The 15,951-nt window shown below is 37.6% G+C and overlaps 1 protein-coding gene across 1 annotated transcript in view; it reads left to right on the forward strand.

Moving 5' to 3' along the window:
• Positions 1 to 15,951, forward strand: part of DMD (dystrophin) — a 2,004,585-nt gene that overhangs the window by 760,028 nt on the left and 1,228,606 nt on the right. The window contains exons 27-29 of the mRNA XM_082716529.1: positions 64 to 246; positions 7,137 to 7,271; positions 8,914 to 9,063. Coding sequence (XP_082572655.1) covers positions 64 to 246; positions 7,137 to 7,271; positions 8,914 to 9,063 — 468 coding nt within the window. The remainder of the gene's footprint in view (positions 1 to 63; positions 247 to 7,136; positions 7,272 to 8,913; positions 9,064 to 15,951) is intronic.

Consider the following 15,951-nt stretch of genomic DNA (forward strand, 5'->3'; position numbering starts at 1 on the left):
ATGCATTTTCTAAGTAAATCCATTGCCTTGCTGTCAAGTGAGAGAGCACTCTTTGTTTTTCAGAGAGCTAAAGAAGAGGCCCAGCAGAAAGAAGCCAAAGTGAAACTCCTGACTGAATCCGTCAACAGTGTCATAGCACAAGCTCCACCTGTAGCACAAGAGGCCTTAAAAAAGGAACTTGACACTCTCACCACCAACTATCAATGGCTGTGCACCAGGCTCAATGGCAAATGCAAGACCTTGGAAGTTAGTTGCTTTTCTTGATCTTTATTACTTATGTGTCAGTTTGCGAACCTATGTGGCTCACAGTGATTAAGAATAGGAACACTGATCTCCCTGATATGAGGAAGTGGTGATGCAACATGGGGGCTTAAGTGGGTAGGAGAAGAATAAATGAAACAAGATGGGATGGAGGGAGACAAACCATAAGTGACTCTTAATCTCACAAAACAAACTGAGGGTTGCTGGGGGGAGGGGGGTTGGGAGAAGGGGATGGGATTATGGACACTGGGGAGGGTATGTGCTTTGGTGAGTGCTGTGAAGTGTGTAAACCTGGTGATTCACAGACCTGTACCCCTGGGGATAAAAATATATGTTTATAAAAAATAAAAAATTAAAAAAAAAGAATAGGAACACTGGGGCGCCTGGGTGGCTCAGTGGGTTAAGCCGCTGCCTTCGGCTCAGGTCGTGATCTCAGGGTCCTGGGATCGAGTCCCGCATCGGGCTCTCTGCTCAGCAGGGAGCCTGCTTCCTCCTCTCTCTCTCTCTGCCTCTCTGCCTACTTGTGATCTCTCTCTATCAAATAAATAAATAAAATCTTTAAAAAAAAAAAAAAAAAAGAATAGGAACACCGGTGTTAAGACAGCTTAGGCTGAGTGTCCTCACAAAGTCACTTAGAAGTTTGTGACTTTGGGCCTGTTGCTTACATTGTATGAATGTGTTTCCTATCTGTGAAATGGACAAAAAAAATACATATTCCATAGGGTGCTGAGAAAATTAAATGAGTTATTCTATTTAATACTTTGCCTAGTGAGCAGTTCTAGTTCTAATTCTTATTATTACCTTATTACTATTATTATTAGGTCACAAAAATCTTATAAATAAGTTTTCCCAAGATTTATATAAAATGGTCTTAATTCTTTCATACATTTTAATGTGCATAAAATCATAAGTATCAGAGTCCACATTTACTTTGTGGAGAAGTATGTTCTGTGATAATGTTAAGAATCAATCTGCCCTGTAGGGTGCTTCACAAGACATGTTGTCTAGCTTTTTTTGGGGGGGGCATTTTACATTATATTTAAGTATCCATTTAGGTCTTGCTTTATCTTTTCCAGATGCTTTACTCCTTAGTTTATCTGAAAATAGCTGACAAAGAATTCATGTAAAAATACTATTTACTAACAGTAAGGATTGTGTCGAGGAGCACAAAACTTTGCCTAGCACCAAAAGCTGAAGCCATCAGAGACTGCCCACTAGCTGGGCAGTAAATTAAGCCCCCTTTGCTGACATGAATTGAGTCATCTTAGTGAATATATTGATAAACAATTCATATATATTCCAAACCAATGGAGAGGGACTAAAAAGGGACTGTATGACCTTATAATTTCAATACAAATGGAAGAGATTTTAAGTGTGATTGCAGATAAGAAATAGAGGGATAGCTCAATAGTCTTGAAAACTGTATTAATATGAAAATAAAAGGTCTCTTTAGAAAACATATCCTGAAATAGATACAAAAAGTCCCTCCCTCATGTAACATGATAGTATGAATTAGTTTGGACTTCCCTGGGACCCATAGCATCATCTCTTCCCTTCCTTTCCTGTTTTTTTTTTTTTTTTTTTCTGTAGCTCTTAGCACTAACACAATGGATTTTGTTTTCTCTCTCTCTCTCTCTCTCTCTCTCTCTCTGAATATGGCTGACACACAGTGTTATATTGTTTTCAAGTGTACAGTGTAGTGATTAAAGAACTCTGTACATTATGCTAAGCTCACCACAAGTGTAGCTCCCATCTGTCATCATTTGTTATTATATAAAGGTTTCCCTTTTATCTATCTCTGCGTATTGGATTCTTTGTATTTTTGTGAAATTTGTCTTCTAGTTCTCAAATTATCTCCTCAACTGACCGTTTCTGTTTAAATATACTCATTTCTATATACGCATCTGCCTATGTACACATTTGGATAGGATTTTATATTTTTCCGAAGACCTTGTTTTCCGTTTCTTAAGATTTTACTTGGTTATTTAGAAATTTTTTTTCTTCTTTTAGGTAATGTTTTGCTTTTGCATAACTGATTCTATTTCTTCTTTTTGTTAAACAAATTAAACCTATGCAGTCTGTTTGGTTGAGAAGTCTCCATGAGTAATGAGCATGAAAGAGTTTTGATTTTCCAATGTCAACCCTCATTTTCTGCCCAGTAATTGGCTTCCTAATCACTATTGCTGTCTGATCCCATGATTTTTCATTAATTTTTAGTTATTAAAGTTTAGTGTTATTTAAATTTTGATATCATAGTTTGTTAACATCTTCCATTAGTCTAGATTAATATGTGGCTGCAGCAATTTATACAAAGGTGGGAGTGAGAAAAAAAATGATTTAAGCGTCCACTTCTCCCATTCAGTTTCTGGACAATGATTGTGTAGTATTGGTTTAAGGGATGATAATGAGGGTAAAATACTTTCTTCACATAACTCCCTTTTCTTTGCTGGTCACAGTTGCTATACCCTATTATTAACACCCATAGACATCTATAATGATGAATATGTCATCACCAGATTCTATAGGTTATCACCACTGATCTGGCTTGTTCACTGTAGACTTGATGTGATCTTTGGGGATCTGTATTCATATAGATTGTGAGCCCCCCCAAAAGATCTTATATTCATTCATGGTGCCTTGGAGTATTCAACAAAATTTCAGGCTGACTCCTGCCAGTAAGCTTAAACCACATTCTCCTGAAAGTTACATCTTTTAAACCCATGCTTCCATGGTGCCCTGAAGTCGTATTTCTCCACCACATTTCAGCTTAACCAGCAAGCTCTGGCACATCCCATCTCCCATAACTCCTTGATTCTTCCTTGGCCATACCAGCAGCTCAGTAGGTAATGCATGCCAACCATCTCTTTCAGAATGTACCCACCCATTTGATGAGCAGTATTATTTTAGATCCTTTAAAGAAAAGGGACCAGATGGGTTTCCTCTAAACACACAGTAAAAAGTTAAGAAAAAGATTTGCTTCAAGGGCACCTGACTGATTCAGTTAACAGAGCACATGACTCTTGATCTTGGAATTGTAAATTCAAGTCCCACGTTGGGTGTAGAGTTTACTTTAAAAGGTAAATTTTGTTTAAAAATTGCCTCATTTTCCAGTCTTTCTTTCTTCATATCCCCCCATTGCCATCCCCATCAGTTCCCTCTGTTTAGACCACAGCTTGTGAAAACATGTTGTAGAAGTTTGTTTGTTTGTTTTAAACATAGAATATAGGGAACTTAGCCTTAAGCTCTTAAGTATGAACTCTACTTGCCAGTCTCAAGAAAAAGAGATCTTACTGGCAACTTTTAACAGCAAGCTAAAGTTATTTATTATCAAATTCCCTACCATTGTGTCATCTTTAGATTATAAGTTGTCGATTCTACATTCATTACAACTACTGACTGCCTCAAATGGCAGTAAATTTCCTCACATGGCTTGTGATTTTTTGTTTCTGAGTTCACGTGTAGTAGGAATTGTTTTTACTGGAAATCCTTTCTGCTCTGGGCTGTCGGAGGGTCCTCATGAGTTTTTTTTTTGTTTTTTTTTTTTTTGTTTTTTTTTTTTTTGCTTGTTTGTTTTTAATGTTTCTACCAGAGTCCTAGAAATGTTACATTCTACTCTCATGTGTAATATAAACTTACATTTCAGTTTCTGGTGGGTGAATCCTTATTTTCCAACTAAAATCCAAAGGATTCTCAGCTTTCTTGCTAATTCCTTGTACTCGAGTGGAGGGGGATTTTATAGACCTTGTTTCCAGGAGAGGTGAGACACAACTTTATGCTCTTCCATGTGTGAGGCCAGTGCCCCTTTTTTCATCCCAAATTAGTGTTGAATACCCTAGCTTGTGTGTCATATACCCTGTTCTGATATGCCAGTGTTGTTAAGCTTCGCCTCCCAACCTCTGCATGCACTTAACTTCCCTCTTTGTTTCTGCTTTGGGAAGATTTTCATATTTCACAGAGCAGCCTGATGAGCTTAAATGTTGCCCTTTATGCTTTACCCAGCATTTCAGTGTCACAAAAGCAGTGGTGGGTGGATTGCCACATCAGCTCCACTGACCATTTTGAATGGAAGTTTCCTTTTTCTTTTGTCATCTCTTCAAAGCCATGGTGAATTCTGTGATTTCCAAGTAGTTTTGAGTTCCAAACTGCAAAGCTTAACAGTTATTCTAAGTGGCTTTTAGCTCCAATTCAAACGGCAAGACAACATTTTATTTTGCAGAGGTGACCTGTAAAGCCAGTGCATTCAGCCTCTTCAGCTGTGTCCTTCAGATGCATTGAGGACACAAGAGGCCATCCATCCTGACAGTTAAACCGGCAAGGTAGTTCATTACTTCAATCTGCACCAAAGTTAATAAGACACATTACTAATCACATCTCCTTATCTTCAAAGATCTGAAGTAACCTGGGGTATTTAAGGAGATATTTATATTTTCCCACTGGGATCTTTGCCCAGAAGGAAGATAGCCTGTAGTCCAGCAGGAGCTGGAAATGACCCAGATTTAAGATTTCTGTCACCTTTTAAAGCAAAATACTTAATTTCACTTTCTGTAATAAACTGTACCTGAAATACTAAGCAGGTATTTGTAGGGTGGCAAGACAGGTTACACTGATACTTTTCATCAGTTTAGAGAAGGAATGTCTTCTGTCATTTGCAAGGGCTATAGGCAAAGTGAAAATATGGGAAATCTGACAGAATTTTTGGGTTCTCCTACAATAAAACTTCCTTCCTTAGCGGGGAGGAAGCAGGTGAATAGTGATTGAAGGAGTAGTGGGACGGGGAATAGCAGGTGGTAGTGATTGAAGTACTGTATGTATAGGTTTGTCCAATATTTACAGTATCAAATCTAATGGAAAATGAACATTTTTGTATTCATATCCTCTAGTGTATCTTCCTGCTTTTTTCCCAATAGACTTTCTTTTCCCAATTTGCCTTTATTGTTTCTTTGCTTAAAAAAAATGTTTTATCACATTCAAATGAATACCTAAATAATGTATTGCTCAATTTCACTTGTTTTGAGCATTACGGAAGATCATAACCTTAATATTTGGGTTTTCAGGGCTTGTCCATTTTGCCCAGCATTTCTGTGTCAGAAACTCATCCATGTTTGTTTTGTTTGATGAAATTTGCATTTTTACTTCTGTGTTCTCTGTTTAAATGTAGTACAGTGTGTCTCTACATTCTCTGTTTAGCAGACAAAAGGTTGTTTTTAAAATTTTGGTTATTACCAAAAGTGCTAAAATGAACATTCTCTTAACTGTCTTTGTTGTCCACACAAAGCAGTTTCTCTGAGGACATATATGCAAAAGTGGAGTTGCTGGATTGTGGGGTATGTGTATATTCACCTGACTGAGAATGATGGATTGTTTTCCAAAACAGTCATTTTAGTAGACACAGCCACCAACAATAAATACAAATTTTTGTTAATGTGTACCTTCTTTTACACTTAGAATTATGAAATTTCTCATTTGCGTCAGTCAACCTGGTACAAATACCATGTAATCTTGACTTACATTCCCCTGACTGCTAATGAGATTGAACATATTTTCATATATTTGTTGGATATGCATATATCTTTTTTTCTTTGAAATGGTGGTTTAGGGTTTCCATTCATTTTCCATTGGGATGTCCCTTTACCTTTTAATTGGCTTGGGGACATTCCGTTTTTACTCATCTGTTAGAAATTTTGCAATTGTTTTCTTCAAGTTTTTAGGGTGGTTTTCAATTTCTTTATGGTATCTTTTGATAAATAGAATGGTTTAACTCTACTGTAAACAAATTTATTCAGGTTTTTTGGGGAGGTTGTTTTTGTTTTGCGTTGTTTTTTACAAAATGTCTTATTTAAGATATCCTTTCTCATCTCAAGTTTATAAAATACTCTTTTGTATTTTCTGGTTGCAATCTTAAAGTTTTGCTTTTTTATATATGACTATGTTTGTGTATTACAGTAATCATTTTTAATACATATCAAAAGCCATTTAAAAATAGTCATATCCATAGTTATGAGTTATATTCTTCCTAATATACCTCAAGGAAATAATTTGAAATATGGAAAAAATGTCTATATTCATGGTGATCTTCACCATAAATTTATTAGCAAACAAAACCAAAAATAGGCTAACTACCCAATAAGTTTTGACTGTTAAGAAAAGAATAATACAGCCACTTATATGGAAATTTAGATTTTCATTAAAGATATATCTTCCATTTTTTTTAAGATTTTATTTATTTATTTGACAGAGAGAGATCACAACTAGGCAGAGAGGTAGACAGAGAGAGAGGAGGAAGCAGGCTCTCGGCTGAGCAGAAAGCCCAATGCAGGGCTCAATCCCAGGACCCTGAGATCATGACCTGAGCTGAAGGCAGAGGCTTAACCCACTGAGCCACCCAGGTGCCCCAAAGATATATCTTCTTAGTAATACAGAAAAATTATATGATATAATGTTTAATGAAAAGAGCTGTGTAGCTAAATCTTGCTTTAATGTTAGCTATCATATTACATGCATATAATAAAGTTTAAAGGAGCTCACAGAAAACTGGTCATGTTTAAGGTTTTGCAGTGTTAGATCTCTATATATGCATTTTTGTGTATGCTTTTTTTATTTTACAGATGGTAATGTTGATGAGATTTTTATTTATAAAAGTAAATCACTGACTCTTTAATTAATTTTTATAGTAAGATGTTTCCTTAATGATTAGTAATTATAAACGTATTAGCTGATCAACATGACTAGTTGTTTTTTCAGTTATCTACTGCAAAGGAAATGTGAACAGTATAAAATAAACATGTTCAATTTTTACAGCTTTAAAAATGAAAATTCCAAAACCCCACAGTCACTCCTATCATATATTTCATATGCAATATGTATTTCTTTCTTAGGAAGTTTGGGCGTGCTGGCATGAGTTATTGTCATACTTGGAGAAGGCAAACAAGTGGCTAAATGAAGTAGAATTCAAACTGAAAACCACTGAAAATATTCCTGGGGGAGCTGAGGAAATCTCCGAGGTGCTTGATGTAAGTTGTGACTTGATCGAAATGATAATAATTCATGTTATGGATGCCCAGGACCAATTAGAAAAGAGCTGCCGGGGAAACAGTACAGAGAGTGTGGTTGCCCTGCCTCTCCCGGCTTTGGTGCTTTGGAAGAAACCTTTGTTTCTTCTGTAACCCTTCTAGTCTCAAGTTTGTAAAGATGATTTAAATAACCTTTTCCAGAGGACATCTGCCTTTTTCTATATTATAAAGTTCTACGTTGACACATTTCTTTACCTATTTAAATCCACCAGAGACTCACACAGACAGTGTGAAGATACTGTTTGGCTCCTTCAGAGCAGAGCTACACAGGATGATCATATAAACCATTACTTCCAGTTTAAAGCTACATTTATTGAATTGAAACATAATTTTAGATTATTTAAAAGCATAAATTTATACCTTACGGAATGCTGTGAGGTATTAAATGTGCATGCTCTGATATTAGGAATGTATCTTTAAAATGTTCATACATTTTGGTACTACAGAATATTAATACATTTTCAGGTTTTATCTTGAAGACGTTTAAAAAGTAAAATTTAAAGGAATTGTCAGGTGTAAACTTTTGATTTATTTGAACTTCTCACAATAATCATTTCTGTTCTATACATTTTATTGTACATTTGGTTAACCCTTTGTGTATAATGAATATGTAGTTTTGCCATCTGTATTGTATATAGGGCCATTTGCAATGCAACCCCTGTGTAAATATGCTAAAATAACCTACATAAATTAAGATGCAAAGAAAATGTAAAATGCCTCTTCAGATAGTATTAAGATTCTAGAGTGTTATAGTAGAAACCTAAACATCATATATCCAACTTCCTTATTTTCTCAAGAGGATTGTAAAACCTGAAGAGTTATCAGAGAATAATGAGACTGGTCTCAGGTGAACTATAATTTTGGCCTTGTCCTATTCAGGGATGTTAACTGACCGTGCATTCCTCGTCAATCAGCAATGTGATGCATCTTCCAAAAAAAGTTGAAGCACACACAGTGCATTAGTAGAAGGATGGTGTCCAGAACAAAGGGTGCAGTGATGCACTTATCCTATTAAATGATCAGACTAAAGGACTTCAGCCTCCTCTTTATTGCTTTTCTGTCCAAAAATGGCTGCTCCACTTACAAGCTATGTGTGTGGGGGAAAATTATGAAGGGCACGATTTCTTCTAGAGGTTGTATCTTTTTTTTTCTTTTTAATTTAGGAAGGGAAACTCTGCTCTTGAATTTCTACCTACATATCGTTTTTAGAGTTACATCACTTAGCCACCACTAGATATAAGAGAATATTTAAGTATTTTAAAGTATTATTAAGTATTAAGAATATTAAGTATTTTACCTTCCCAGGTTTAAGAGTAGAGGACCTCTAAGAAGAATGTGGCTGTGGATAATTTTTAAGTGGCCCATTCCACAGTCCTGCCACAAGCTCATGAGGATACACACGGAGAAACATCATATTTTTTTAAGTAACAATGGTCTTTGATGTTTTATTGTCTCAATTCAATACTGCTTTAAATTGTTTTTAACTTAATGATATGTAAATAAGAAGATACTGAGCATTTTGTGTTAATTCAGTATATTTAGAAAAATAAGGGAAATAGTAATTATTGCAAATGTCTTTCAGTCACTTGAAAATTTGATGCAACATTCAGAGGATAACCCGAATCAAATTCGCATATTGGCACAGACCCTAACAGATGGTGGAGTCATGGATGAACTGATCAATGAGGAACTTGAGACATTTAATTCTCGGTGGAGAGAGCTACATGAAGAGGTATGGCCATAAGAGTAAAAAATATTTTTAAACTTATTTGCATAAATACCTAACAAATACTTGCAGGTGTCTCAGGAAAAAAAAAAAAAAAAAAAGAATACTTTAAATATTAGCTCAGCTTCCAGGTTTTAGAAATTGTCATGTGCCAGACATGAGTACATTATTTACATGTGTCTTCTATCATTTTATCTTACAGAAACATTATAAAGGGTGAATTTTAACAGGAAACAGAGATATACCAAATACAGTAAAATGCTTAAGTCCACAAGCTGTAAATAGATTAACAATTCAAAATCAGATCTTATTTGACCACAGGATTCTTTTCCCTACCCAAATTAACCGATATGTGTAGGTATCCTCATCTCTTTCTCCTTCTTTCCCTTTCTCCCTCTCCCCCACCTCTCTCTCTCTCTCTCTGTGTTTTAAAGAATTATTTATTTGAGAGAGAGAAACATGAGAGCACAAGTAGGGAGAAGGGGAAGAGGGAGAAGCGGAAGCCTCCCTCCCACCCCAGGCTGAATAGGGAGCTAGCTATAGGGCTTGAACCCAAGACCCTAGGATCTGACCCAAAGGCAGAGGCTTAACCGACTGAGCCATCCAGGCATCCCTTCCACCGTTCTCAACATGTGCATACATGTTACAGTCATGTGTAATCTGTTAGTCATATGTGTGATTCTCTTAGTACTCTAGATACTCTTTATGCTTCCCAAGTAACACTAAAGAGCTTTAATTTATATATAACAGAAGAATTTTCATATGCAAAAATTATACCATGTGTTTTCTGAACGTTTTCAATCAAAATTAAGAGAAAGTAACATATTATTCCAAATCAAATAGTGTTTTGCATATACTCTCCTAAATCAGGAATGGATTATTTGTCATAAAGAACAAATACATTATAATGGAGTTTAGTTTCGTATCCATTTATTTCATGTATCTCTAACATGTGAGACAGTGTTCTAAGGTTAGCCAATCAGTAGGAAATTTTTCTCTCCATTACTCACAGACAGTGAGCAGTTAAGCAAAAATTCACTGATATCTTAGTGTGTTCAGAACATAATAACAACAATATCCTTATAAGATGCAAAAAAAAGGGGTTCCTGGGTGGCTCAGTGGGTTAAGCCTTTGCCTTCGGCTCAGTTCATGATCTCAGGGTCCTGGGATCGAGTCCCGCATCGGGCTCTCTGCTCAGCAGGGAGCCTACTTCCCTTCCTCTCTCTCTGCCTGCCTCTCTGCTTACTTGTGATCTCTCTCTGTCAAATAAATAAATAAAATCTTTTAAAAAAATAAGATGCAAAAAAACAAATTGTGTTAAAAGTTACCACAGAGGACTTGAAAACACAGAAAAACAGTGTAGACCTGTGTGGGTCAGCACAGGAAGGCATTTGGGGTAGCTTTTCTAAAGAAAATTCACTGTGAATGACTGGTGTTTTTTTGTTTTTTTGTTTTTTTAAGATGCAAAACATTTTTTAAAAGTAATCTCGACACCCAGTATGGGGCTCGAACTCAAAACCCTGAGATCAAGACCTGCATGCTCTACTGACTGAGCCATGAAGGCAGCCCTGTGAACATTTTAAAATCAGAACGGGAGATAGCCAAATGGGTGGGTATAGGAGGGTAATCCCAGACAGGTAGACATACACATGCAAAGAATTGGAAGCATGAGGCTGGTTATCAATGCACATCTGCAAACCATTAGGTTTTGCCTGAGTGTAAGGTACAGGTGGGGGAGTGTTGAAGGTAGACCTGAATAAGTAGGCATCAGCAAGATGACTGAGGGAAACCAATGCTTCTCAAACAGCCTGGTCTATAAGCATGCACTCAGAGAACACTGAAGGGTTTAGAATGTCAGGAGGAAGGGCCACCTGGCTGGTACTGTTGGCTGAGCATCCGACTCTTGTCTCTGACTCTGACATCTTGACTCTGACTCAGGCCATGATCTCAGGGTTGTGAGATCGAACCCCAATTTGGGATCAGCACTCAGTGTGGAATCTGCTGGAGATTGTCTCTCCCTCTCCCTCTATCCTTTCTGCTCATGCTCATTTGCTCGCTCTCTCTCTCTCTCTCTCTCAATAAGTAAATAAGTAAATATTTTAAAAGATTTTATTTATTTATTTGATAGAGATTAGAATTAGGCAGAGAGAAAGGAAGGGAAGCAGGCTCTCTAAGCAGAGAGCCAGATGCGGGGTTCGATCCCAGGACCCAGGATCATGACCTGAGCTGAAGGCAAAGGCTTTAACCCACTGAGGCACCCAGGTGCCCATAAGTAAATATTTTAAAAGAATGTAAGGGGGAAAGGAGAGGAGCAGTGCTGTATCAGCTTATATTACCTCTGCAGTGACTGTGGAGAGTAAGTGGTCTAAAAGATAGGGAGGTTTCAGGTGGTGAGACCAAGGAAGGAGTGGTATTTTTAGGTCAGCTGAACACAAGGGCAATGGTGATAGGTACAGAGAAAATGAAAAATCTAGGAGAGCATCTAGGTTTCTGATTCAGGTGACTGGATAGCTATTTTTCATAAACAAGATTGAGAAAATGAGGAAAAAAAAGCGAGTTTGGAGGTAAAAAATCACATGTCACTTTTTATCTCCATTGATCCTGCAGTGCCTGCTGAAGTTTGATACCAACCAAAAGTAATCCCTGAGTCAAGGACTTAGGTGCTATTAGTTAATTTGAGAGATAATACCAAGAAGGACACATGAGGGATTGGAGAAGGAAAGCTTAGAAAGTTGATAAAGGGTACTTTTAACAGTGGGTTTCCAGTGGGAGTGACCAGGCTAGTCCTACTGGGAACTTTAAAGAAATCATGTACAATACCAGTGTCAGAGAGCATGCTCTGAAGTGTCCCAGTGAGCTGATGGAAACTGGAGTGTTTATCCACCAATTTCCCTCTGTTTTTGTTTGAGGACTGAAAGAAGGTGCATAAAATCCCCCGCTTCTGAGCTGTTGAGCACAGTCCAATTAAAAAATGTGGGTGCTTGAGGTGGGTGCTTATGGAAATGCCATTACAGCTTTAGGTGAACTCAGCCATTGAGGTTAAGGGACTATGTGGTAGGGTATCAGCAGGGTCTACTAGAATTCTTAGGGAGTGTCTAGCAAGGATTTTCCATAATTCAGGAAAACAGATACATAAAGTTATACAGATGTGGGATTTACAGGCCACATGCTAGTTAAAACTCTAAAGTTCATGACATCACCCCAAGTAAGCCCAAGGAAAACGAATCATGGACAGAATTTAGGAATTATGCATAAAATTCAGGTTTAGGCAGGGACACCTGGGTAGATCATTCAGTTAAGCATCTGCCTTCGTCTCAGGTCATGATCTCAGGGTCTTGGGATTGAGTCCCACGTCAGACCCCGTGCTGAGTCTTTTTGCTCTCTCCTCTCTCATGAATAAATACAATCTTTAGAAAAAATCAAGGTTAGGCAGAGGAAGCAGTGTTTCCAAAGGAAATGAGAATAAATGGTCACAGAGGTTATGAGGAGACGAAGTTAAAAGCAGGGTGCTTAGGAGGTAGCAGTTTATAAAGAGAAGCCATGAAAAAAAAAAAAAAAAGTCAGATACAATAAGCAGGCCTGGTAAGATGAAGACAGAATTGGGCAAAAAGGACATTACTTATGACATTTACCAGAATGGTTTTGGTGGCATTTCCCTGGGGATAGACAGAACAGTGCTGGGGCATTACAGAAGACATTAGGGAAGAAGAAGGAGGAAAGCAAAGTTTGTACTATGCTTGTAAGGAGCTTGGCTATGAAGAGAAAGAATGATCCTAAGAGGGATAGTAGCTGGAGGGGGGGTTATGTAGGAAACCTTTTGTTGTTTAAGTGGAGGAGAGGTTTGATCCTGTAAATTAGAACGAAGTGTGGAGTAGGAGAGCCTACCCAACCCCTCAGTGACCATAGGGCAGATTGAGGGGGAGGTGCCTGTCTTTCCTGAACACTTTAGTCACCCTTTCCCCCTATCAATGTGAGGGACTAGGGATTAGCAAAGGGGATCCCAAAGAGTCCCTTGGCCTCTCACTTCTTGTTGCACTGTTGTTCGATGTGAGCAAGAGTAGTCATTTGTAGATGGCAACTAACTCGAAGTTCATTTAAATTTGGGTTTTGTTAGGGAATTGTAGTATGCTCTTACTTATATTTGACTTAGTATCAGAGTAGAAATTGCACTTCAAGCAAAAAACCAAAAGTCACATTGTAGAACCAACCTTGGCTAAGCTGTGAAAAGGCCCAAATTGTAATCTTTAACAGTGTTCAGAGTATCTATGCTCTCCTTAGGAACAGATCAGTCTCTAAACCTGACCTTGGCATTGCTCTTATTTATTTAATATTCTTGCAAACCTTTAGTAACAGAGAAACTACTTATGCTCTTATATTGCAAAGTGCTTTGGTGTGGAACCAGGCATTTTCCCCAAATAAATAAAAATTCAACTCAGAAACATACCTTGATTGAAAACCTACTCTGCTAAAAAAAAAAAAAAAAGAAAAGAAAAAGAAAAGAAAGAAAGAAAGAAAAAAGAAAACCTACTCTGCTATATCCATATTGAGTTACTAAAATGTTGGCTATAGAATCAGAAAACCTTAGGTTAGAATAGCCCCTTGTTATTAGTCAGGGTTAGACAGGCCACAGAAACTACACAGCTAGAAAGCTACCTGTGACTGGTGCTGTTGAACTGAGGGAAATAGGCTGGGGCACCAGGAAGCTGCCCGTGGATTTGTCCCCCACCCCCATGATGAAGTTTCCACTGGGTCACCCACAGAGCTTGCCAGAAGACACCTGTAGAGGGTGCTGCTAAAATTTATGGGAGAGTTAGGAACAGTGGAGTTGAGCTCCACCAGGCATCCTACAGGTCAACCCAGATCCAAGGGAGCAAGAAAGAATGACAAACACACTGGAATGGGGAAATCTTTACTTCCCCAGGTGTCACTTCCAGTGCCCTCTACTGACAAAGTTTAGCATCAGGTCAGGGGGCTAGGAGAAATATTTTGAGTATCAAATGCAGATCACTGTTTAGAGGTAGTTAGTTGATAACTGGCACATCCCTTCATAGCTCATAGCTTCACGGCTCCTGTTTCATAGTGATCTCCTGAGCAAAACATAAAATACTGTGTGGAAAGTGCTTACTGTAGTGCTAAAAGCATAGTACATATTCAATAAGTGATTGGCGTTTTATTTTTGCTAAATTGTGTACTATATTACCTACCCTTAAAGCTATGTGTGTAGGGCACCTGGGTGGCTCAGTGGGTTGAGCTGCTGCCTTCGGCTCAGGTCATGATCTCAGGGTCCTGGGATCGAGTCCCGCATCGGGCTCTCTGCTCAGCGGGGAGCCTGCTTCCTCCTCTCTCTCTCTCTCTGCCTGCCTGTCTGCCTACTTGTGATCTCTCTCTGTCAAATAAATAAATAAAATCTTTAAAAAAAAAAAGCTATGTGTGTATAATGTTTTGTGTTTGTGTGTATGCACGTGTATCCCACCAGGGGAAGAGATAAACAAATATATATATATATATTCCAATATGAAAAACAATTAAATATGCACACCTCTATTATTTAGTTAAATGCCAAAGACTGATAAAAGGACTCCTTTTCATCCCTTAAATCTTAAATTGGAAGGTCTCCACTTCTACTTCAGTAGTCAATTAGGCAGAATGTTATAGTAACAATAAATAACTTGAATTAAATAAACTTGAAACCACTACCAGTCCTGGCTATGCTTATATGAAATATCTAGCCTGAGAGTAATTTGGCAATGAGGAAAAAAAAATTTTTGATGCTTTAGAAGTTTGATGAAAACCATATATGTTGGAGATAATATCCTACTCAAATTCTGTGGTGCCAGTCATTAAAGAGCTGGTATGACTATAGATATATGATATTGACATAAAAGGATGAGTAGTAACATATTTTTCCCATTTCTCAAGGTCTAAGCTGGGTTCTTTGGTCATTTCCAAACTACGTAGGTAATAGACCAAAACCCAATAGGTTGTTAGCTAAATTAAACTTTTGGGGTGTTCCCATTGAATATTTGGTTTAAAAGACTGATGTTTTGATGCAGTGTGGAAAGAGTCTTGGGATAAATTATTGGAGGGTCTGAGGAAATAAAATGATTACAGTAACCATTTTAAAATTGATTTACTTTCCAAAAAAATCTATGATGCTTTAGATTGTTATAGTGAAAAATTCTAACATTGTTTCAAACCCTAGTTTCCTTGATTTTTGTGGGGTGGGGTTGGCTAAGGAAAAAGTTTTTCCATTAATAAACAAAGTGTCCCTTCACCTGAAGAGGGGCCTAAGCCCATTCTCTTCTCAATTAAATGTGTTTGTGGGGTTTTTTTTATACTTTTTAATTTTATTTATTTTATTTTTTTTTTAATTTTTTATTTTTTATAAACATATATTTTTATCCCCAGGGGTACAGGTCTGTGAATCACCAGGTTTACACACTTCACAGCACTCACTAAAGCACATACCCTCCCCAATGTCCATAATCCCACCCCCTTCTCCCAACACCCCTCCCCCCAGCAACCCTCAGTTTGTTTTGTGAGATTAAGAGTCACTTATGGTTTGTCTCCCTCCCAATCACATCTTGTTTCATTTATTCTTCTTCTACCCACTTAAGCCCCCATGTTGCATCACCACTTCCTCATATCAGGGAGATCATATGATAGTTGTCTTTCTCTGCTTGACTCATTTCGCTAAGCATGATACGCTCTAGTTCCATCCATGTTGTCGCAAATGGCAAGATTTCTTTTGATGGCTGCATAGTATTCCATTGTGTATATATACGACATCTTCTTTATCCATTCATCTGTTGATGGACATCTAGGTTCTTTCCATAGTTTGGCTATTGTGGACATTGCTGCTATAAACATTCGGGTGCACGTGCCCCTTTGGAT

Source organism: Mustela nivalis (assembly GCF_964662115.1).
Source record: "Mustela nivalis genome assembly, chromosome: X".
Taxonomy (NCBI): domain Eukaryota; kingdom Metazoa; phylum Chordata; class Mammalia; order Carnivora; family Mustelidae; genus Mustela; species Mustela nivalis.